General features: G+C 45.0%; 2 protein-coding genes across 6 annotated transcripts in view; both read right to left on the reverse strand.

The window, feature by feature from the left end:
- SNX6 (sorting nexin 6) overlaps positions 1 to 23,635 on the reverse strand; it is a 68,971-nt gene that overhangs the window by 3,102 nt on the left and 42,234 nt on the right. For 4 of the 5 annotated variants that reach the window (XM_016925989.4, XM_054665948.2, XM_063793298.1 and 1 more), the window contains 5 exons: positions 21,738 to 21,813; positions 17,055 to 17,094; positions 11,264 to 11,350; positions 3,348 to 3,507; positions 3,180 to 3,265 (listed from right to left, as the gene is read on the reverse strand). In XM_016925989.4, the coding sequence (XP_016781478.3) occupies positions 3,180 to 3,265; positions 3,348 to 3,507; positions 11,264 to 11,350; positions 17,055 to 17,094; positions 21,738 to 21,813 (449 nt within the window). The remainder of the gene's footprint in view (positions 1 to 3,179; positions 3,266 to 3,347; positions 3,508 to 11,263; positions 11,351 to 17,054; positions 17,095 to 21,737; positions 21,814 to 23,635) is intronic. The other variant, XM_054665949.2, reaches the window with a different exon arrangement.
- On the reverse strand, positions 4,017 to 5,630 carry LOC129136970 (small ribosomal subunit protein eS19-like). Its single transcript, XM_063793300.1, has one exon. The coding sequence runs from the start codon at positions 4,728 to 4,730 to the stop codon at positions 4,200 to 4,202; it is 531 nt and encodes a 176-aa protein (XP_063649370.1). The 5' UTR covers positions 4,731 to 5,630; the 3' UTR covers positions 4,017 to 4,199.

Consider the following 23,635-nt stretch of genomic DNA (forward strand, 5'->3'; position numbering starts at 1 on the left):
AGAACTCAGGTCAGAAAGAACTTGAAAAAGTATAGAATCTGGCCAGGCACGGTGGTTCACGCCTGCAATCCCAGCACTTTGGGAAGCCGAGGTAGGCGGATCACCTGAGGTCAGCAGTTTGAGACCCGCCTGGCCAACATGGTGAAACCCTATCTCTACTAAAAATACAAAAATTAGCTGGGCGTGGTGGTGTGCACCTGTGTCCCAGCTATTCGAGAGGCTGAGGCAGGAGAATTGCTTGAACCCGGGAGGCAGAGGTTGCAGCGAGCTGAGATCACGCCACTGCACTCCAGCCTGGGGCAAAAAGAGTGAAACTAAGTATCAAAAAAAAAAAAAAAAAAAAAGTATAGAATCTGGAAACTGGACACTGACATCAATCTATAGAAGGACTCAGCAAACTTTTTGTGTAAAAGGCTAAATAATAAGTATTTTAGGCTGTTTCAACAACTCCATTATGCTACTACGTAAAAGCAGCCACAAGCATAAATGAATGAACTTGGCTGCGTTCCAATAAAATTTTACTTATGGATACTTAAATCTGAATTTCATAATTAATACATTTAATACATGTCATGACTTTTTTTTTTTTTTTTTTTTTGAGAAGGAGTCTTGCTCTGTCACCCAGGCTGGAGTGCAGTGGCGCGATCTCGGCTCACTGCAAGCTCTGCCTCCCGGGTTCACGCCATTCTCCTGCCTCAGCTTCCCAAGTAGCTAGGACTACAGGCGCCCGCCACCACGCCTGGCTAATTTTTTGTATTTTTAGTAGAGACGGGGTTTCACCGTGGTAGCCAGGATGGTCTCGATCTCCTGACCTCGTGATCTGCCCGCCTTGGCCTCCCAAAGTGCTGGGATTACAGGCGTGAGCCACCACGCCCAGCTGACATATTCTACCTTAAAGAAAAAAAAAAACCCAACCATTTAAAAATGGGAACACCATTCCCTCCTCACAGACTACAAAAGCAGGTGGGCTGTAGTTTACCAACCCCTGATCTACAGCAAAACTTTTGGTAGTTCATGACCTCTTTGTTTTTATTTTTAGACAGAATCTCACTCTGTCGCCCAAGCTGGAGTGCAGTGGCGCAATCTTGGCTCATGGCAACCTCCGCCTCCCGGGTTCGAGCGATCGTCTCGCCTCAGCCTCCGGAGAAGCTGGGATTACAGGCGTGCACCACTATGCCTGGCTGATTTTTTTTTTCTTTTTTATTTTGAGACGGAGTCTCACTCTATCTCCCAGGCTGGAGTGCAGTGACGCAATCTTGGCTCACTGCAAGCTCCGCCTCCCGGGTTCATGCCATTCTCCTGCCTCAGCCTCCTGAGTAGCTGGGACCACAGGCGCCCGCCACCATGCCTGGTTAATTTTTTGTATTTTTAGTAGAGATGGGGTTCCACTGTGTTAGCCAGGATGGTCTCGATCTCCTGACCTCGTGATCCACCCGCCTCGGCCTCCCAAAGTGCTGGGATTACAGGCGTGAGCCACGACGCCTGGCTAATTTTTGTATTTTTAGTAGAGGACAGGGTTTCACCATGTTGGCTTGCGGTCTCGAACTCCTGACCTCAAGGGCTGGGATTAAAGGCATGAGCCACTGTGCCCAGCCTCTCTTTAAAAAAAAAGAAAAACAATGAACATTAGAAACCAGCTCAGGCTCAGTAAGAGTAATAATGTCAAACTTATCAAAACATTTTGACAGGGTTATTAGACCAAGAAATCAAAAAACAAAAACAGCAAATGTTAAATAAATTTTTCTTTTTGGCATCCAGGCTGCACTGCAGTGGCGCAATCTTGGCTCACGCAGCCTCCGCCTCCTGGGTTTAAGCAACTGTCCTGCCTCAGCCTCCCAAGTAGCTGGGATTACAGGCGCCCACCACTACGCCCAGCTAATTTTTATATTTTTAGTAGAGATGAGGTTTCACCATGTTGGCCAGGCTGGTCTTGAACACCTGACCTCAGATAATCCACCCGTCTTGGCCTCCCAAAGTATTGGGATTACAGGCGTGAGCCACCGCACCCAGCCTAATTTTTAAATGTTTTTATTAAGAAAGACTTTTTAAAAAACAACTAGTCAAAAAATGATACTGGTTTCCATATTAGGTATTAGATTCTTTCAGAGCTGACTATTGGAGACGTTATAGATATTATTTTTACTTTAATTAAATAATCTTTAAAATCCCTCTCAATTCTAAGATGCTCTATTCTTAAAATCACTCTAAGGTTTAGGCCAAACTTTCTATTAACTACAAGAAGAGGCTTAATTCAAAGTAAACAACTAACGTGAAAAAAGACCAGAGGGCTAGGCATGGTGGCATACACCTGTAATCCCAGCTACTCGGGAGGCTGAGGCAGGAGGATTAACTGAGCCCAGGAGTTTGATGCTATCCTGGACAACATAGCAAGACTCCAGCTCTAAAACATAATTAAATAAATACATTTTCAAAAAACCTGGCCGGGCATGGTGGCTGATGCCTGTAATCTCAGCACTACGGGAGGCCGAGGCAGGTGTATCACCTCATGTCAGGAGTTCGAGACCAGTCTGGCTAACATGGTGAAAACCCTGTCTCTACTAAAAATACAAAAATTAGCTGGGTGTGGTGGCATGCACCTGTAGTTCTAGCTACTTGGGAGGCTGAGGCAGAAGAGTTGCTTGAACCTGGGAAGCAGAGGTTGCGGAGGTCTCAAAACAAAACAAAACAAAAAAGCCCCAGACTAGCCGGGTATGGTGGTTCGTGTCTGTAATCTAAGCACTTTGGGAGGCTGAGGCAGGAGGATCATTTGAGGACGGGATTTCGAGATAAGCCTGGCCAACATGGTGAAACCCTGTCTCTACTAAAAATACAAAAATTACCCAGGTGTGGTGGCACATACCTGTAATCCCAGCTACTCAGGAGGCTGAGGCGTGAGAATCGCTTGAACCCGGGAAGCAGAGGTTGCAGTGAACTGAGATCATTGCCACTGCACTCCAGCCTGGGCAATAGCGCCAGACTCTGTCTCAAAAAAACAAAACAAAACAAAAAACCCAGACCAACTATTTTGAAGCAGTGAAATAATCTTGGAAAATGTAATTCCAGTTCAGGAATAGTTGTCACAGTATCCCTGAGAACTGACATTAAAGAATTATCAATGTCATAACTGATTCATTTCTAAATTACATGTAACTTAAATTAAATCTTTATTACAACACTACCTTTGCATGCTTCAGTTCTAACTCTGCCAGTTCCACTAAATTTTTTCTGAATGCAGCAACTCTTCTTGTCTTAAAATCTATAAGTTCTGTGAAAAAGAAATTAGGATTATTTAATTTACATAATAGTCATAAAGCATATCTTGTGATTAAAGGTTAACGTAACAGTACCTTGTTTTGCAGACTCAGATATTTTTTCAAATTTCTGACAACATAATTGTTGGGAAGTTTCGGCCTGTAGAACATCTTTATTTTTTGCTCTTGCTTTATCCAGTGCTTTATTAGCATTTTCATAATCCACTAGTGACCTAGACCTTCGATACAGGAGATCCTATAAAACAGAATGCTTCACAATAGTATATATACTGCATGTTTCCAGTAGTCACACACAGCCACCACTGTCACCACCACCACAACCATCAGAGCTAACACATAGTGAATACTACATGTCAGTTACTCCAATTTTTTTTTTTTTTTTTTTTTTTTTTTGAGGTGGAGTTTTGCTCTTGTGGCCCAGGCTGGAATGCAATGGCGTGATCTTGGCTCACCGCAACCTCTGAATTTTTTTTTTTTTTTTTAAGACGGAGTCTCGCTCTGTCACCAGGCTGGAGTGCAGTGGCGCGATCTCAGCTCACTGCAACCTCCGCCTCGCGGATTCAAGCAATTCTCCTGCCTCAGTCTCCTGAGTAGCTGAGACTACAGGTGCACGCCACCACGCCTGGCTAATTTTTGTAGTTTTAGTAGAGATGGGGTTTCACCACGTTAGCCAGGATGGTCTCGATCTCTTGACCTCGTGATCCACCCGCCTCGGCCTCCCAAAGTTATTCTAATATTTAGAGATTTTTGTAGAGACGGGGCCTCACTATGTTGCCCAGGCAGGTCTCAAACTCCTGGCCTCAAAGTGATCCCCCTATTTCAGCCTGCTAAAGTGGATTACAGGCGTGAGCCACTGCACTCAGCCTGGTTTTTTTTTTTTTTTTTTTTTAACGAATGAGGCAATTTATTAACCCAGCATGGTTTGTTCTAATGCTTCTTGTTGGCAACTGCCACCTGTCCAGCGATTCTGTCCAGATCTCTCTGTCCCTGAGGTGTCAGTTTGCGGCCCCCATCTTGGTCCTTTTCCACCGTTTTTAGCCCCTCCAGGGCTTGGAGGACCCGGTGGGCCACATTCTTGGAGCCTCGGCTAAAGTGGCCAGGCATGCCGCCACTTCTCTGACATCCCCCATAGATCTTGGTCATGGAGCCAACCCCAGCGCCACCCCAGAGGTACAGGTGCCACGCTGTGGAAGCAGCTCGCGTGTAGAACCAGTTCTCATCGTAGGGAGCAAGCTCTTTGTGCTTGGCCAGCAGCTTGACGGTGTCCACCCATTCGGGGACTTTCAGCTTCCCAGACTTTCTGAGGAAGGCTGCCAGAGCTCTGATGAACTCCTGCTGGTTCACATCTTTTACAGTAACTCCAGGCATCATGCGGCCCGGCCTGCGCACTGCCAGCCAGGGGAAAGGGCTCAGTCCGTTTTTTAAGTAACAGCTTGATAGTCCATGTATGTACCACATAACTCACAATTTAAAATATGTAATTCAATGGTTTTTAGCAAGCTCACAGAACTGAGGATCACCATAATCGATTTTAGAATACTTTCATCACCCAAAAAGAAACCCCATGCCCATTAACAGCCACTTGCCATTTCCCCATGTGTGCCCATATCCCTAGACGACTGCTAATTTGCTGCCTACTACAGATTTGCCTATTCTGGACATGTTTTTTTTTTTGTTTGTTTGTTTTGAGATGGAGTCTCACTCTGTTGCTTAGGCTGGAGTGTGGTGGTATGAACTCGGCTCACTACAACCTCCACCTCCCGGGTTCAAGTGATTCTCCTGCCTCAGCCTCCTGAGTAGCTGGGACTACAGGCGTGTGCCACCAAGCCTGGCTAATTTTTGTACTTTTAGTAGAGATGGGGATTCACCTATTCTGGACATTTCATAAAAATGGAATCGTGTCATTTTTGTGCCTAGCTTCTGCCACTTAGCTTGTTTCAAGTTCATCTATGTTGTAGCACAAATCAATATTTCACTCCTTTCTACTGCTGAATAGTATTTCACTGTATGGTTATATCACATTAATTCATCAGTTGATAGGCATTTGGTTTATTACCACTTTTTGGATATAATTAATAATGCTGCTGTGAACATTTGCATACAAGTGTTTATGTGGACATGGTTTCATTTCTCACTATTAAGGAATGAAATCGCTGAGTCATATGGTAACTCTACATCAAACCTTTGAGTAACTGCCATATGGTTTTCCATAGTGGCTGAACATTTTACATTCCTACCAACACCATATGAGAGTTCAAATTTTGTCACTCACATCCTTGCCAACACTTATTTTGTTTTTTGGGGGTTTTTGTTTTGTTTTGTTTTTGGAGATGGAGTTTCGCTGTTGTTGCCCAGGCTGGAGTGCAATGGCGCGATCTCAGCTCACCGCAACCTCTGCCTCCTGGGTTCAAGCAATTCTCCTGCCTCAGCCTCCAGAGTACCTTGAGATTACAGGCATGTGCCACCACGCCTGGCTAATTTTGTATTTTTAGTAGAGATGGGGTTTCTCCATGGTCATGCTGGTCTTGAACTCCCGACCTCAAGTAATCTGCCCGCCTCTGCCTCCCAAAGTGCTGGGATTACAGCTGTGAGCCACTGTGCCTGGTCTTACCTGTTTTTTTTTTTTTTAATGAAGGCCACCTTGTGGGTATAAAGTGATATCTCACATTTTTTTTTTCCTGAGACTGAGTCGTGCTCTGTCATCCAGGCTGGAGTGCAGTGGTGCGATCTCGGCTCAGGGCAACCTCTGCTTCCCAGATTCAAGCAATTCTCCACCTCAGCCTCCCGAGTAGCTGGGATTACAGGCGCCTGCCACCATACCTGGCTAATTTTTTTGTATTGTTAGTAGAGACAGGGTTTCACCATGTTGGCCAGGCTGGTCTTGAACTCTCAACCTCATGATCCACCTGCCTCAGCCTCCCAAAATGCTGGGATTACGGGCGTGAGCCACCGCACCTGGCCTTCTTTTTTTTTTTTTTTTTTTTTGAGATGGAGTCTCACTGTGTCGCCCAGGCTGGAGTGCAGTGGTGCAATCTTGGCTCACTGCAAGTTCTGCCTCCCGGGTTCATGCCATTCTCCTGCCTCAGCCTCCCGAGTAGCTGGGACTAAAGGCGCCCACCACCACGCCCGGCTAATTTTTTTGTATTTTAGTAAAGATGGGGTTTCACTGTGTTAGCCAGAATGGTCTCGATCTCCTGACCTCATGATCCAGCCCCCTTGGCTTCCCAAAGTACTGGTATTACAGATGTCAGCCACCGCACCTGGCCCCAGCCTTCTCTTTTTATTAAGAGTTCTTCATATATTCTGAGAATATAAATTGTGTTACATCCAGACAATGGAATATTATTCAGCACTAAGAAGAAATGAGCTATCAAGCCATGAAAAGACATAGAAGAGGCCAGGTGCAGTGGCTCACGTCTGTAATCCCAGCACTTTGGGAGGCTGAGGCAGGTGGATCACGAGGTCAGGAGATCAAGACCATCCTGGCTAAAACGGTGAAACCCCATCTCTACTAAAAATACAAAAAATTAGCCGGGCGTGGTGGTGGGCGCCTGCAGTGCCAGCTACTTGGGAGGCTGAGGCAGGAGAATAGCGTGAACATGGGAAATGGAGATTACAGTGAGCCGAGATCATGCCACGGCACTCCAGCCTGGGCGACAGAGTGAGACTCCGTCTCAAAAAAAAACAACAACAAAAAACGGAAAGACACAGAAGAAACTTAAGCGCATGTAACTAAATGCAAGAAGCCCACCTGTAAACACTATATACTACATGATTCCAACTATATAACATTCTAGAAAAAGTAAAACTATGGAGACAGTAAAAAGATCAGTGGCTGCCAGGGATTGGGAGAAAGGAGGATGAACGGAGAGAGCACAGAGGATTTTTAGGACAACAAAAATACTGTGTATAATATTATAATGGTGGGCACATATCATGCATCCATAGCACATTTCTTTTTATTACTGAGTACTATTCCATTGTATGGCTATATAACAATGTGTTTATCTCATCATCCATTGAATATTTGCGTTGTCAATTTTCAGCTGTTACAAATAAAGCTGCTGTGAACACCTGTATGGACATATGCTTTCATTTCTTTCTTTCCTTCTTTTCAATAGAGATAGGATTGGGCTATGTTGCCAGGCTGGTCTTGAATTCCTGGCCTCCAGCAATCCTTCTGGCTTGGCCTCCCAAAGTGTTGGGATAACAGGGGTGAGCCACCACGCCCAGCCCTGCTTTCATTTCTCTTGGGTAAATACCTAGAAGTGAATTGACTGGATCACTCGATAGTATATTTCGCCTTTTAAGAAACTATGAAGTTTTCCAAGGAAGTGCACCACATTCCTATTAACAGTATATGATGGTTTAAGTTGGTATGTATCTTTGCCAGAATTTTTCTCATTTTAGCCATTCTAATTAAGGTGTACAGTGATACCTTGTTGTAGTTTTAATTCTGACAACTAAATTTTAATTATTTCTTAAAGTTACTAAGAAATTGTTATCTACTAACGACCACATTTGGCTGGGAACAGTGGCTCACAACTATAATCCCAACACCTTGGGAGGCTGAGGCGGGTGGATAACTTGAGCCCAGGAGTTTGCAACACAGTGAGACACTTGTCTCTGCAAAAAATTAAAACAAAAAACAACCACATTTGATAATTTAGAGTCTTCAAAAGTGAGTATTTTAGCACTGCCCATCCAATGTAAATAGTTTATAAGATATAATTTGATATGAACAGTGTATTTATAAGTACCTAAGAATTCAAAATTAAAGGGTTATAGATAATTTAATAAAAATTATCAGCATCAGTGATCAGGTGGGAATTTTGTGTACAATATCTCAATTCACAAATTAACATTGAATTTGCGTTATCTGATCCACTAAGTTTTCAGTGCTTTTCAGTTATTTGTGTTTTTTTTGTTTTTTTTTTTTTTGAGATGGAGTCTCACTCTGTCCCCCAGGCCGGAGTGCCATGGCGCGATCTCGGCTCACTGCAAGCTCCGCCTCCTGGGTTCATGCCATTCTCCTGCCTCAGCCTCCTGACTAGCTGGGACTACAGGCACCCACCAGCATGCCCGGCTAATTTTTTTTATTTTTTAGTAGAGACGGGGTTTCACCGTGTTAGCCAGGATGGTCTTGATCTCCTGACCTCGTGATCCACCCGCCTCAGCCTCCCAAAGCGCTCGGATTACAGGTGTGAGCCACCGCACCCGGCCTCGTGTTAACTTTTTTAAAAGACAAGGTCTTACTCTGTTGTCCAGGCAACAGTATACAGTGGCAATCACAGCTCACTGCAGCTTTGAACTCCTGGGCTCAAGCAATCCTCCTGTGTCAGCCTCCCCTGGGACTACGGGAACACACCACCATGGCCTAGCTAATTTTTAAAATATTTTGTAGACATAGAATGTCATTTTGTTGCCTAGGCTGGTCTTGAACTCCTGGCCTCATGTGATTTTCCCACACTGGCCTCCCTAAGTGTTGGGATCACAGGCATAAGTCACAGTACCCAGCCAAAAAAACTTTTTGAGGCCAGGCGAGATGGTTCACGCCTGTAATCCCAGCACATTGGGAGGCTGAGGCTGGTGGATCACTTAAGGTAAGGAGTTCGAGACCAGCTTGGCCAACATGGTGAAACCCCGTATCTACTAAAAATACAAAAATTATCCAGGCATGGTGGCGAGTGCCTGTAGTCCTAGTTACTCAGGACGCGGAGGCAGGAGAATGGCTTGAACCCAGAAGGCAGAGGTTGCCATAACCCAAGATCATGCCACTGCACTCCAGCCTGGGCAACAGGGCGAGACTCTGCCTTAAAAAAAAAAACAAATTGTTTTTGGTTAGTGTTTTAGTCTTGCACACAGCTTTTTTTTAAAAATTAATTAATTTATTTTTTTCGAGACGGAGTCTCGCTTTGTCGCCCAGGCTGGAATGCAATGGCGCGGTCTCGGCTCACTACTACCTACCTCCCTCTCCTGGGTTCAAACAATTCTCCTGCCTCAGCCTCTGGAGTAGCTGTGATTACAGGTGCCTGCTACCATGCCTGGCTAATTTTTGTATTTTTAGTAGAGACGGGGTTTCACTATGTTGGCCAGGCTGCTCTCGAACTGCTGACCTTGTGATCCACCCTCCTCAGCCTCCCAAAGTGCTGGGATTACAGGTGTGAGCCACTGCGCCCAGGAGCACATGGCCTTTTAAAAGGAAACATGAGTTGCCTTATAAAAAAGCATATTTTTGTTTTATGGCACTCTCATGCTCAATGGAGGACTTGCATAGACCAAATAGAAATCCTTTTGTGGCCAGGTGTGGTAGCTCATGCCTGTAATCCCAGCACTTCGGGAGGCCGAGGTGGGGAGATCACGGGGTCAGGAGTTCGAGACCAGCCTGGCCAATATGGTGAAACTCCATCTCTACTAAAAATACAAAAATTAGCCGGGCCCGGTGGCGGGCACCTGTAATCCCAGCTACTTGGGAGGCTGAGGCAGGAGAATCACTTGAAGCCGGGAGGCGGAGGTTGCAGTGAGCTGCAATCATGCCACTGCACTCCAGCTTGGGTAACAGAGCTAGAGTCCACCTCAAAAAAAAAAAAAAGAGAAAAAAAGAAATCCTTTCGCAGTATGTGGCTCATGCCTGTTAATTCCAGCACTTTGGGAGGGGCCAAGGCATGCAGATCACCTGAGGTCAGGAGTTCGAGACCAGCCTGGCCAACATAGGGAAATCCTGCCTCTACTAAAAATACGAAAACTAGCTGGGTGTGGTGGCACAAGCCTGTAATCCCAGCTACTCAGGAGGCTGAGGCAGGAAAACCGCTTGAACCCAGAAGGAAGAGGTTACAGTTGGGTGACAGAGTGAGACTCCATCTCAAAAAAAAAAAAAAAAAGAAAGAAATCCTTTAGCAATACAACTGTTATTCCAGGGTTTTGTTTTCCGAGACATTTTACCTGAAGAAATATACCACATTTTTTTTTTTTTTTTTAAGACGGAGTTGGGGTTTCTCCATGTTGATCAGGCTGGTCTCGAACTCCCAACCTCAGGTGATCTACCCGCCTCGGCCTCCCAAAGTGCTGGGATTACAGGCGTAAGCCACTGCGCCCGGCCAGCTCCTGCTTTTTTCTTTTTCTTTGTTTTTATTTATTATTATTATTTTTTGAGACAGAGTTTCACTCTTGTTGCCCAGGCTGCAGTGCAATGGCGTGATATCTGCTCACTGCAACCTCCACCTCCTGCGTTCAAGCAATTCTCCTGCCTCAGCCTCCCAAGTAGCTGGGACTACAGGCGCCCACCACCATGCCCGGCTAATTTTTGTATTTTTAGTAGAGATGGGGTTTCACCATGTTGGCCAGGGTGGTCTCGAACTCCTGATCTCAGGTGATCCACCCACCTCAGCCTCCCAAAGTGCTGATTAATTAGACGCATGAGCCACCACCCCTGGCCTCAATTTTTTTTTTTTGAGACAGAGTTTCGCTCTTGTTGCCCAGGCTGGAGTGCAATGGCACGCGATCTCAGCTCACTGCAACCTCCGCCTCCCAGGTTCAAGTGATTCTCCCACCTCAGCCTCCCAAGTAGCTGGGATTACAGGCACCCGCCACCATGCCAGCTAATTTTTGTATTTTTAGTAGAGACAGGGTTTCATCATGCTAGCCAGGCTGGTCTTGAACTCCTGACCTCAGGTGATCCTCTGGCCTCGGCCTCCCCAAGTGTTGGGATTACAGGCATGAGCCACCACACCTGACCACAAATTCATTTTTTTAAAGTTCTAGATTATATCAGAAGTATAATAAAGAGGAAACTTTTATGTGGGGTTTCCCACATGAAATATGTACAATTATACACATATATACAATTTCTAAAAGGAGAAATAGAATTCATATTTGAAAATATAATTTAAAATCATATAAAGGAGATAAATCATCATTAACAATCTGAAGTCTAACAAACTCAAGAAATGGCTGTTTGTAAAATGGCTCATTTAAAAAAAGATTAAAATTACCTTAGCAGCTTGAGATTCTCTTAAGTAATATTTTAAAAGATCAGAAAGTTTGAGGTCTTCATCAGCAGACACTCGTGCTTCTATTTTCTGAAAAGAAGGAAAAAATTGAATATTTAATCAACAACTACATTCTCCTCTCAGTGGTTTCCTTCTTTTTGTTGTTGTTGTTTTTTTTTTTTTTTGAGACGGAGTCTTGCTCTGTCACCCAGGCTGGAGTGCAGTGGCGCTATCTTGGCTCACTGCAAGCTCCGCCTCCTGGGTTCACGCCATTCTCCTGCCTCAGCCTCCCGAGTAGCTGGGACTACAGGCGCCCGCCACCACGCCCGGCTATTTTTTTTGTATTTTTTAGTAGAGACGGGGTTTCACCATGTTAGCCAGGATGGTCTCAATCTCCTGACCTCGTGATCTGCCCTCCTCGGCCTCTCAAAGTGCTGGGATTACAGGCGTGAGCCACCGCGCCCGGCCTGGTTTCCTTCTTAATTTCCTACTTAATTTAAACTATTATTATAGTTTAAAAAATTGAAGTTTTAACTATAGTATCCATTCCTATTTTATTGAGCTTTCCTTCCCTTTTTGCTTCTACTAGCCTGTTACTTTTCTTTGCAACTCTCACATAAAATGAACAGAAAAAAGATCAGATCAAATGAGACTCTTGAGTTTATGGAAGGACACCGTATTTTTTTTTTTTTTTTTTTTGAGACAGAGTCTTACTCTGTCACCCAGGCCGGAATGCAGTGGCGCAATCTCGGCTCACTGCAACCTCTGCTTCCCAGGTTCAAGCAATTCTCCTGCCGCAGCCTCCCGAGTAGCTGGAATTACAGGCATGCACTGCCACACCTGGCTAACTTTTGTATTTTTAGTAGAGGTGGGGTTTCACCATGTTGGCCAGGCTGGTCTCAAACTCCTGACCTCAAATGATCCTCCTGCCTCAGCCTTCCAAAGTGCTGGGATTACAGGTGTGAACCACCATGCCCAGTCAGACTCTATAATGAGTTTCAATATGATCTTTTACCTTCATTAATATTTTCTCAGGCTGGGTATGGTGGCTCATGCCTGTATTCCCGGCACTTTGGGAGGCCGAGGAGGGCGGATCATGAGGTCGGGAGTTCGAGACCAGCCTGACCAACATGGTGAAACCCCGTCTCTACTAAAAATACAAAAATTAGCCAGGCATGGTGGTGCATGCCTGTAATCCCAGCTACTCAGAAGGCTGAGGTTGCAGTGAGCCAAGATTGAGCCACTACACTCCAGCCTGGGTGACGGAGCGAGAGACTGTCTCAAAAAACAAAAAACAAAACAAAAAAAAACTTTCTAGGTATTTCTTTCTTTTTCAGACGAAGTCTTGCTCTGTTGCCAGGCTGGAGTACAGTGGCATGATCTCAGCTCCCTACAACCTCGGCCTCCTGGGTTCAAGCGATTCTCCTGCCTCAGCCTCTCTAGTAGCTGGGATTACAGGTGCATGTCACCAAGCTTGGCTAATTTTTTTGTATTTTTTTTTAGTAGAGACGGGGTTTTGTCTTGTTAGCCAGGCTGGTCTCGAACTCCTGACCTCAGGTGACCCACCCACCTCAGCCTCCCAAAGTGCTGGGATTACAGATGTGAGCCGCTGTGCCCAGCCTCTATTCATTTCAATTGTAATTGATATGTACACACAATTTTAAAGGAATGAAGGCTTGCAATGGTAGACTAGGTAATTCAATCTAATCCTCCTGCTGAGGACAGCCAGAAAATGCAGTCAAAGCTTTAGTAAAATGTGCCTGAAGACACCACAGAGTAATAACCAGAAGTGGTATGTTTGAGGTGAGATGGAAGGGGAAGTAGCCAGGTCAGATTAAAAAGGTAGCTCTTCAGTATGACGGGACAGAGGATGAAAAGAAATTTATTTTATCAACCAAATGCAATATATGGGACCTTGTTTGTATCCTGACTCAAACAAGCTATACTATAATAAAAAGCCATTTATGAGACAATTGGGAAAATGTACATACTGGATATTTGATGACATTAAGGGAGAATCATTAGTAACAGTATTGACTATATTAAAAATAATTCTTATACTAAAAAAAGAGACAGGTATGCATAAAGGACACAGAATGAAGACGGACTTTTTGGAATGTAAGAACTTTAAGCAATGTAGAAAATGTTAATATTGGCCAGGTGCAGTGGCTCACATCTGTAATCCCAGCACTATGGGAGGACAAGGCAGGTGGATCATTTGAGGTCAGGAGTTCGAGACCAGCCTGGCCAACATGGTGAAACCCCCCCCCGCCCCCCCCCCCCGTCTCTACATAAAAATTAGCTAGGAGTGGCAGCAATGCCTGTAATCCCAGGTACTTGGGAGGCTGAGGCATGAGACTCACTTGAGCCCAGGAGGCAAAGGTTGCAGTGAGCCAAGATCGTGCCACTGCACTCCAGCTTGGGTGACAGAGCAAGACTCTGTCTCAAAACAAACAAACAAACAAAAATACAAAAGGGAAAATGTTAATATTCAGAAACCTGGATGATGCATTACAGGGATTCTTGTACTATTTTCTGCAACTTTTCTCTAAGTCTGAAATTACCGCCAAAATAAAAAATTAAAGTAAGGCTGGCACCTTAATAAGGCTCATGCCTGTAATCCTAGCATTTTGGGAGGCTGAGGTGGGTGGAATACTTGAGGTCAGGAGTTCGAGGCCAGCCTGGCCAACATGGTGAAACCCATCTCTACTAAAGTACAAAAATTAGTTGGGCATGGTGATGTGTGCCTGTAATCCCAGCTACTGGGGAGGCTGAGCAGGAGAATCATTTGAACCCAGGAGGTAGAGGTTGCAGTGAATCAAGATGCCACTGCATTCCAGCCTGGGTGACAGAGTGAGATCTGTCTCAAAAAAGAAAAAAAAAAAAAAAAAAAGTTAAGGGGCCAGGTGCAGTGGCTCATGCCTGTAATCCCAGCACTTTGGGAGGCCAAGGTGAGCGGATCACGAGGTCAAGAGATCAAGACCGCCCTGGCCAACATGGTGAAACCCCATCTCTACTAAAAATACAAAAATTAGCTGGGCATGGAGGCGTGCACCTGTAGTCCCAGCTACTCGGGAGGCTGAGGCAGGCGAATTGCTTGAACCTGGGAGGCAGAGGTTTCAGTGAGCCAAGATCGCGCCACTGCACTCCAGCCTGGCGACAGAGCGAGACTTCATCTCAAAAAAAAAAAAAAAAAAAAGGTTAAACTAAAACAACTATACACCTACCAGAATGACAAAAATTATAAAGGTAAAATACTAAGTTTTAACAAGCTTGTAGAACAACCTAAATGCTCAAACTCATTCTTGTGGGCATGCAAATTGGTACAATCATTATGGGAAAGTTTTGCAGTTTCTGCTGAAGCTTTTCACATGGTTATCATATGATCCATCAATTCCCCTCCTAGTTATATATACCCAACAGAATTGTATACTTGTGTTCAGAAGATATACAAGAATAATCTTAGCAGTATTGTTATAAAGAAGCCCAAACTAGAAACTATCCAAATGCCTATCAACAGTAGAACAGATAAACAAATTAATAAAATACTATACCGCAAGAAGAATAAAGGAACCAGGCCAGGTGGCTCATGTCTGTAATCCCAATGCTTTGAAGGGTGAGGCAGGAATATCAAAAGAGGCCAGGAGTTCAAGACCAGCCTGAGCAATGTAGTGAGACTCCCTCTCTACAAAAATTAGCCAGGCATGGTAACACACATCTGTAGTCCTAACTACTTGGGAGGCTGAGGCAAGAGGATGCTTGAGCTCAAGAGTTTGAGGCTACAATGAGTTATGATCATGCAACTGCACTCCCGCCTGGCCGACAGAGTGAGACCCCGTCTCTAAAACAAAAAGAATAAAGGAACTACATCTATGTGCAACAACATGGTTTAATCCTATGAATATAATGTTGAATACAAGAAACAGACATAAAAGAATATAAGCCGGGCACAGTGGCTCACACCTGTAATTCCAGCACTTTGCGAGGCTGAGGCAGAATGACTGCCTGAGGCCAGTAGTTTCAGACCAGCCTGGGCAACATAGCAAGACCCTGTCTCTGCCAAAAAAAAAAAAAAAATACATATTGCACATGCATTTATATTATATATAAAAATAAAAAAGGGGCTGGGCCGAGCACAGTGGCTCATGCCTGTAATTCCAGCACTTTGGGAGGCCGAGGCAGGCAGATCACTTGACATCAGGACTTTGAGACTAGCCTAGCCAACATGGTGAAACCCCATCTCTACTAAAAATACAAAAATTAGCCTGGCGTGGTGGCACATGCCTGTAATCTCAGCTACTCAGGAGGCAAGAGAATCGCTTGAACCTGGGAGGCGAAGGATGCAATGAGCCGAGATCGTGCCACTGCACTCCAGCCTCCGGCCTGGGTGAAAGAGCAAGACTCCGTCTCAAAAACAAACAAACAAACAAACAAAAAACAAAACAAAAAACCCAAATCTCACTGGCAGTGCCTTGAAAGGCAGCTGAGGAGATGAGGAGGAGACAGGGCATCTGGGTTGCTGGTAATTTTCTATTCATTTTCTTTCTTTCTTTGATACAGGGTCTCTGTCACCCAGGCTGGAGTACACTGGCACAATCATAACTCATTATAACCTTGACCTCCTGGGCTCAAGAATCTTCCTGCCTCAGCCTCCCAAGTAGTTAGGACTACAGTTGTGCGCCACCACGCCTGGCTAATTTTTGGTAACTTTTGTAGAGAGGGAGTCTTGCTACATTGCCCAAGCTGGTCGAACTCCTGGGCTCTACTGATCCTCCCACCTCACCCTTCAATGTATGGCATTATGGGTGTGACCCACCTGGCCTGGTTCCTTTATTCTTATTGGTATATAGTATTTAATTAATTTGTTTATCTGTTCCAGGAGGGATTCCTTTTTTTTTTTTTTTTTTTTAGAGACAGGGTCTCACTCTGTCACCCAGCATGGAGTGCAGATGCACGGTCACAGCTCACTGCAGCCTCAAACTCCTGAGCTCAAGCATCCTCCTGCCTCAGCCTCCCAAGTAGGACTACAGGTTTGCACCACCACACCTAGCTAATTTTTAAACGTTTTGTAGAGGCAGCGTCTTGCTATGTTTTCCCAGGCTGATCTCAAATTCCTGGACTCAAGAGATCCTCCTGCCTCAGCCTCCCAAAGTGCTGGGATTACAAGCGTTAAGTCACTGCACACAGAAGAATATGAACTTTTATACAAATACTTAAAGGCAATAACAAAAAATGGAATTTCCTGAAAAACTCCCAATGGAATCCAAATCTGTTTCATCATCCTTCTGAAGTACACTCATCTTCCTCAATAGAGTTAAACAGAACCATAGCAAGTTAAATATTACCACATGCAGAGATTTAAATCACCAAATGGTTAACAGTGATTACTCTTTTTATTTTTCTTTGAGACAGAGTCTTGCTCTCTCGCCAGGCTGGAGTGCAGTGGTGCAATCTTGGCTCACCGCAACGTTGGCCTCCCGGGTTCAAGCAATTCTTGTGCCTCAGCCTCCCAAGTAGCTGGGACTATAGGCATGCGTCACCACGCCCAACTAATTTTTGTATTTTTAGTAGAGACAGGGTTTCACTATGTTGGCCAGGATGGTCTTGATCTCTTGACCTCGTGATCCGCCCCACTTGGCCTCCCAAAGTGTTGGGATTACAGGCACGAGCCACCGTGCCTGGCCAATAGTGATCACTCTTTTAAAAAAATTTTCTGAATTGTGGTAAAAACCTTTAACATGAGCTCTCTCTGGGCACAATATTATGCAGTATATCTCTATAATTTAGTACTTACTCTTGTTTTATCGAACAGTTCTGAAACTTTGAGAAAAAACCTGGAAAGGAAAATATTTTCATCATATGCTACATTCAAAGTAATTTTCCATTTCAAATGTATGAGAATATGCTCCCAAACCATATTAATAACACCTTGTCTCATTGCAATTATATTCAATAGCCTTATTAACTGCAGACTTCATTTAGTTTGACAAAAATCTCCCTGTACTTCTACCAATAAAACAGATTACTTGAAATCTGTTTACAGATAGACTATCTGTTCATTTGATTTTTTTTTTTTTGAGATGGAGTTTCACGCTTGTTGCACAGAATGGAGTGCAATGGCGCAATCTCAGCTCACTGTAACCTCCGCCTCCCGAGTTCAAGCGATTCTCCAGCCTCAGCCTCCCGAGTAGCTGGGACTACAGGCGCCCGCCACCACGCCCAGCCAATTTTTGTATTTTTAGTAGAGTCGGGGTTTTACCATGTTGGCCAGGATGGTCTTGATCTCTTGACCTTGTGATCCGCCTGCCTCGGCCTCCCAAAGTGCTGGGATTACAGGTGTGAGCCACCACGCCCGGCCCTGATTTTTTTTTTTTTTTTTTTTTTTGAGTCAGAGTCTGGCTCTGTTGCACAGGCCAGAGTGCCGCGTCGCAACCTCAGCTCACTGCAACCTCTGCCTCCTGGGTTCAAGTGAGTCTCCTGCCTCAGCCTCCTGAGTAGCTGGGATTACAGGCAGCTGCCCCCATGCCTGGCTAATTTTTGTATTTTTAGTAGAGACAAGTTTTCACCTGGTTAAAAATTAGCCAGGTGTGGTGGTGCACACCTGTAGTCCCAGCTATTCGGGAGGCTAAGGTGAAAGGATGGCTTGAGTCCAGGCTCGTCTTGGACTCCTGATCTCAAGTGATCTGCCCGCCGTGGCCTCCCAAACTGCTGAGATTACAGGTGTGAGCCAGAGTGCTGGGCCCCATTTCAAGATGACAGCCTAAGCCATACATTAAACATGTTTTTGTTGTTGTTGAGATTGAATCTCGCTTTCTTGCCCCAGCTGCAGTGCAGTAGCGCCATCTCACTGCAACCTCCACCTCCTGGGTTCAAACGATTCTCCTGCCTCAGCCTCCTAAATAGCTGGCATTACAGGTGCTCACCAAGCCTGGCTAATTTTTGTATTTTTAGTAGAAATGGGGTTTCGCCATGTTGGCCAGGCTGGTCTCAAACTCCTGGCCTCAAGTGATCTGCCCACCTTGGCCTCCCAAAGTGCTGGGATTACAGGCATGAGTCACTGTGCCCAGCCAACAAAATTTATCTAGATTCATTTTAGCAAATAGGCTGAGGCAAGCAGCTCACTTGAGGCCAGGAGTTTGAGACTAGTCTGGGCAACACAGTGAAACCCTATCTCTACTAAAAATACAAAAAATTAGTGGGGCACGATGGTGCAATCCTGTAATTAAACTACCCTTTAATAGTCTGGTGTTTGGCCGGGTGCAGTGGCTCATGCCTGTAATCCCAGCACTTTGGGAGGCCGAGGTGGGAGGATCATGAGGTCAGGAGATCGAGACCATCCTGGGTAACATGGTGAAACACTGTCTCTACTAAAAATACAAAACAAAATTAGCCTGGCGTGGTGGCACGCGCCTGTAGTCCCAGCTACTTGGGAGGCTGAGGCAGGAGAATGGTGTGAACCCGGGAGGTGGAGCTTGCAGTGAGCCAAGACTGAGCCACTGCACTCCAGCCTGGGCAACAAAGCGAGACTCCGTCTCAAGAACAACTACAAAAAAAATAGTCTGGTGCTGGGATATTTTTTAGTTGGTATCAGCATTTGACAGATAAACTATTTAGTTAAAAGTGAAAATAAATTCTTAAGTAGAAATTGGTTATTCATTTTTTTCTTTTTCTTTTTTTTTTTTTGAGATGGGCTATCATTCTGTCACCCCGTTCTGGCACAAACCTGTGGTCCCAGCTACCCAGGAGGCTGAAGCAAGAGGATTGCTTGAGCACAGGAGTTCAAGGCTGCAGTGCTCTATGACTGCACCTGTGAATAGCTACTGTATGCCAGCCTGGGCCACACAGCAAGATCCACTCTCAAAAAAAAAAAAAAAAAAAAGGGCACAGGTTCAAGTATTCTGTAAAATATGTAATTAAAATGACATCATAAATGAATTAGGGCAAATACTACTCAAAGCAAAAACAATTTTATGAACTTTGCTTTCACTCAAAAGAACTTGCTTTGACAGATTTACGTTAGAGAACAGATGGCAAGGTTGACTTTTTTCCTTCTTCCTGATAAGAAGAATTAACTCTTTGGGAAGGTGGCTTTTTTTTTTTTTTTTTAAGATGGAGTTTCTCTCTTGTTGCCAAGGCTGGAGTACAATGGCGCAATCTCGGCTCACTGTAACCTCTGCCTCCCAGGTTCAAGCGATTCTCCTGCCTCAGCCTCCCGAGTAGCTGGGATTACAGGCATGCGCCACCACGCCACGCTAATTTTGTGTTTTCAGTAGAGATGGGGTTTCTCCATGTTGGTCAGGCTGGTCTCCAACTCCTGACCTCAGGTGATTCACCTGCCTTGGCCTCCCAAAGTGCTGGGATTACAGGTGTGAGCCACTGTGCCCGGCTGGTGGCATTTTAATTAGTGTAAGCTATCATACCTTGCTTTGCCAAAAAGCGTGACTTTTAAATATCTGAGACAGAATACACTAGAGAAAAGGTCAAGGATGTGGTTTAGAGAAAGGCATAGACTATGAAAATAGTTTTCCTGCTTAAAAATATGTTTAATTTTTAGTTTTTTTGAAACCAAGTCTTGCTCTGTCGCCCAGGCTGGGGTGCAGTGGTGTGATCTTGGCTCACTGCAATCTCTGCCTCCCAGGTTCAAGTGATTCTCACGCCTCAGCCTCTCAAGTAGCAGGGATTACAGGTGTGCACCACCATGTCTAATTTTTGTGTTTTTAGAGAACACACCACTGCACTCCAGGCTGGGTGACAGAGCAAGACACCGTCTTCCGGGGGGCGGGTGGCAGAATCAATTTCACCTCCAATGAAATACATAAACACATATACATACATACATATATATTCTAATTCCCAAATGGCAGTTCTTATTTATAAGCTTTATCAAAACTTAAGAACACTCTAACATAAATTCGGTTCTTCCACTCTCTTACACACAAATCAGCCCATTTTCATAAATAAAACACAGTTGGGGAGGAAGAAAAAAATATATATATAGAGAGAGAGAGTAAACTCGATTTTTATTTCTCAGATTTAAAAAATAGGACAGAAAGGGAGAAGAAAAAATATCAACCCAAGTTTTTTCTTTCTTTTTTTTTTTCTGAGACGGAATTTTGCTCTTGTTGCCCAGGCTGGAGTGCAATGCTGTGATCTCGGCTCAACGCAACCTTCGTCTCCTGGGTTTAAGCGATTCTCCTGCCTCAGCCTCCCAAGTAGCTGGGATTACAGACACCTGCCACCACACTTGGCTAATTTTGTATTTTTAGTAGAGACAGGGTTTCTCCATGTTGGTCAGGCTGGTCTCAAACTCCTGACCTGAGGTGTTCTGCCCGCCTCGTCCTCTCAAAGTGCTGAGATTTACTGGCGTGAGCCACCATGCCCAGCCCTCAACCCAAGTTTTTAAAGGAGGTCCTTATTATCAATGTGTTTTGACAAAAATATTCCAAAAGTTTTGTATTAGAAGTATTGTTGGCCGGGAGAAGTGGCTCACACCTGTAATCCCAGCACTTTGGGAGGCTGAGTCGGGCAGGCCACTTGAAGTCAAGGGCTTGAGACCAGCCTGGCCAATATGGTGAAACCCCATCTCTACTAAAAATATAAGAATTAGCCAGGCATGGTGGCAGGCACCTGTAATCCCAGCTACTTTGGAAGCTGAGGTGGGAGAACTGCTTGAACGTGGAAGGAGAATGTTGCAGAGAGCCATGATCGTGCCACTGCACTCCAGCCTGGGTGACAGAGTAAGAGCCTGTTTCAAAACAAAAACTAAAACAAAAACCAAAACAAAAACCAAAAGTATTGTGTGCATCCAGGCTGCCAATAGAAAATTTTCTCTGCTTTATTTATATTTCATATATATTTTTTGAGATAGTCTTGCTCTGTCACCCAGGCTGGAGTGCAGCAGCATGATCTTGGCTCACTGCAACCTCCGCCTCCCGGGTTCAAGTGATTCTTGTGCCTCAGCCTCCCGAGTAGCTAGCTGGGATTACAGGCACACACCACCCACACCTGGGTAATTTTTGTATTTTTTGGTAGAGATAGGGTTTAGCAATGTTGGCCAGGTTGGTCTTGAACTCCGGACCTCAGGTTTTCCACCTCCCAAAGTGCTGGGATTACAGGCATGAGCCACTGTGCCCAGCTATATTTCATGTTTTATTTATTTATTTTTTTTGAGATGGAGTCTCACTCTGTTGCCCAGGCTGGAGTGCAAAGGTGGAATCTCAGCTCACTGCAACCTCTGCCTCCCAGGTTCAAACAATTCTCCTGCCTCAGCCTCCTGAGTAGCTGGGATTACAGGTGTGTGTCACCCCGCCTGGCTAATTTTTGTATTTTTAGTAGAGACGGGGTTTCACCGTGTTGGTTAGGCTGGTCTTGAACTCCTGACCTCTTAATCCACCCACCTTCGCCTCCCAAAGTGCTGGGATTACAGGCGTGAGCCACCACGCCCAGCCTATTTCACGTTTTAAATTAGAACACTTACTTGCATATATCTGTAGAATCCTGAGTTCCTAAAGCATATAATGAAGAACCAATTCTATTGTAATCATCTGCAGCACCTATGGAGAAAGTTTTAAGAATTTAGTATACCTATTCATTGATTTAAAAATACTTACTGAGCAATTACCTCTCAAACAATGTGTAATATGAGACACTCTAGTAAAGAAAATAACGCAAGCAACAGGCATGGTGGCTCATGCCTGTAATCCCAACACTTTGGGAGGCTGGGGCAGGCAGATCACCTGAGGTCAGGAGTTTTGAGACCAGCTGGGCCAACATGGTGAAATCCCATGTCTATCAAAAATAAAAAAATCAGCCAGGTGTGGTTGCACATGCCTGTAATCCCAGCTACTCGGGAGGCTGAGGCAGGAGAATCATCTGAACCCAGGACACAGAGGTTGCAGTGAGCCAAGATCACGCCACCGCACTCCAGCCTGGGTGACAGAGCAAGACTCCGTCTCAAACAAAAAAAACAAATTGGAGGTCGGGCGCAGTAGCTCATGCCTGTAATCCCAGCACTTTGGGAGGCCGTGGCAGGTGGATCATGAGGTCAGGAGATTAAGACCATCCTGGCTAACACGGTAAAATCCCGTCTCTACTAAAAATACAACATATTAGCCGGGCATGGTAGTGGGCACCTGTAGTCTCAGCTACTTGAAAGGCTGAGGCAGGAGAATGGCGTGAACCCGGGAGGCGGAGGTTGCAGTGAGCCGAGATCACACCACTGCACTCCAGCCTGGGCAACAGAGCAAGACTCTGTCTCAAAAAAAAAAAAAAACACAAAAAAAACTGGAAAGTAAGAAGTATAACTTTCTTCATTAATAGACGTGACATGATCATCTATGTAAAAATCCTAAGGAATCTACAAAATAATTACTAGAACTAATAAGTGAGTTTATTTAGCAAGGTTGCAGGATATAAGATCAATATTGAAAAAAATATGCTGTGTTTCTATGTATTAGCAAAGAACAATTTGAAATTGAAATTTTAAAAAACATAACATGGCCGGGCACGGTGGCTCATGCCTGTAATCCCAGCCCTTTGGGAGGCCAAGGCGGGCGGATCATGAGGTTAGGAGATTGAGACCATCCTGGCTAACACGGTGAAACCCCATCTCTACTAAAAATACAAAAGAATTAGCCGAGTGTGGTGGCAGGCACCTGTAGTCCTAGCTACTTGGGAAGCTGTGGCAGGAGAATGGCGTGACTTTGCAGTGAGCCAAGATCATGCCACTGCACTCCAGCCTGGGCGACAGAGCGAGACTCCATCTCAAAAAAAAAAAAAAAAAAAGGGCATATAAGATTTTGGAGACAAAAATCCTGGGCGATAGAGCTAGACTCCATCTCAAAACAAACAAACAAACAAAATTTATTTATTTGGAGACAGGGTCTCACTCTGTTGCTCAGGCATGAGCACGGTGGCATGATCACGGCTCACTGCAGTCTCAAGCTCCTGGGCTCAAGTGATTCTCCCACCTCAGCCTCCAAAGTAGCTGGGACCACAGGCACATGCCACCACGGTTGGCTAATTTTTTTTTTTTTTTTTTTTGGCGGGGGAGGGATAAGGCCTGACTCTGCCACCCAGGCTGGAGTGCAGTGGTGGGGTCTTGGCTCACTGCAACCTCCACCACCCGGGTTCAAGCGATTCTCGTGCCTCAGCCTCTCAAGTAGCTGGGACTACAGGGGCATGCCACCATGCCCAGCTAATTTTTGTATTTTTAGTAGAGATGGGGTTTCTTTTTTTTTTTTCTTTTTAAGACAGAGTCTCACTCTGTCACCCAGGCTGGAGTGCAGTGGCACAATCTCAGCTCACTGCAAGCTCTGCATCCCAGGTTCACACCATTCTCCTGCCTCAGCCTCTTGAGTAGCTGGGATTACAGGC

This window comes from Pan troglodytes, chromosome 15, assembly GCF_028858775.2.
Source record: "Pan troglodytes isolate AG18354 chromosome 15, NHGRI_mPanTro3-v2.0_pri, whole genome shotgun sequence".
NCBI classification, from domain to species: Eukaryota; Metazoa; Chordata; class Mammalia; order Primates; family Hominidae; genus Pan; species Pan troglodytes.

Excerpts from the sequence above, each read along its gene's own strand:
- LOC129136970 (XM_063793300.1), bottom strand. The coding sequence starts at position 4,730 with ATGTGGTACATACATGGACTATCAAGCTGTTACTTAAAAAACGGACTG.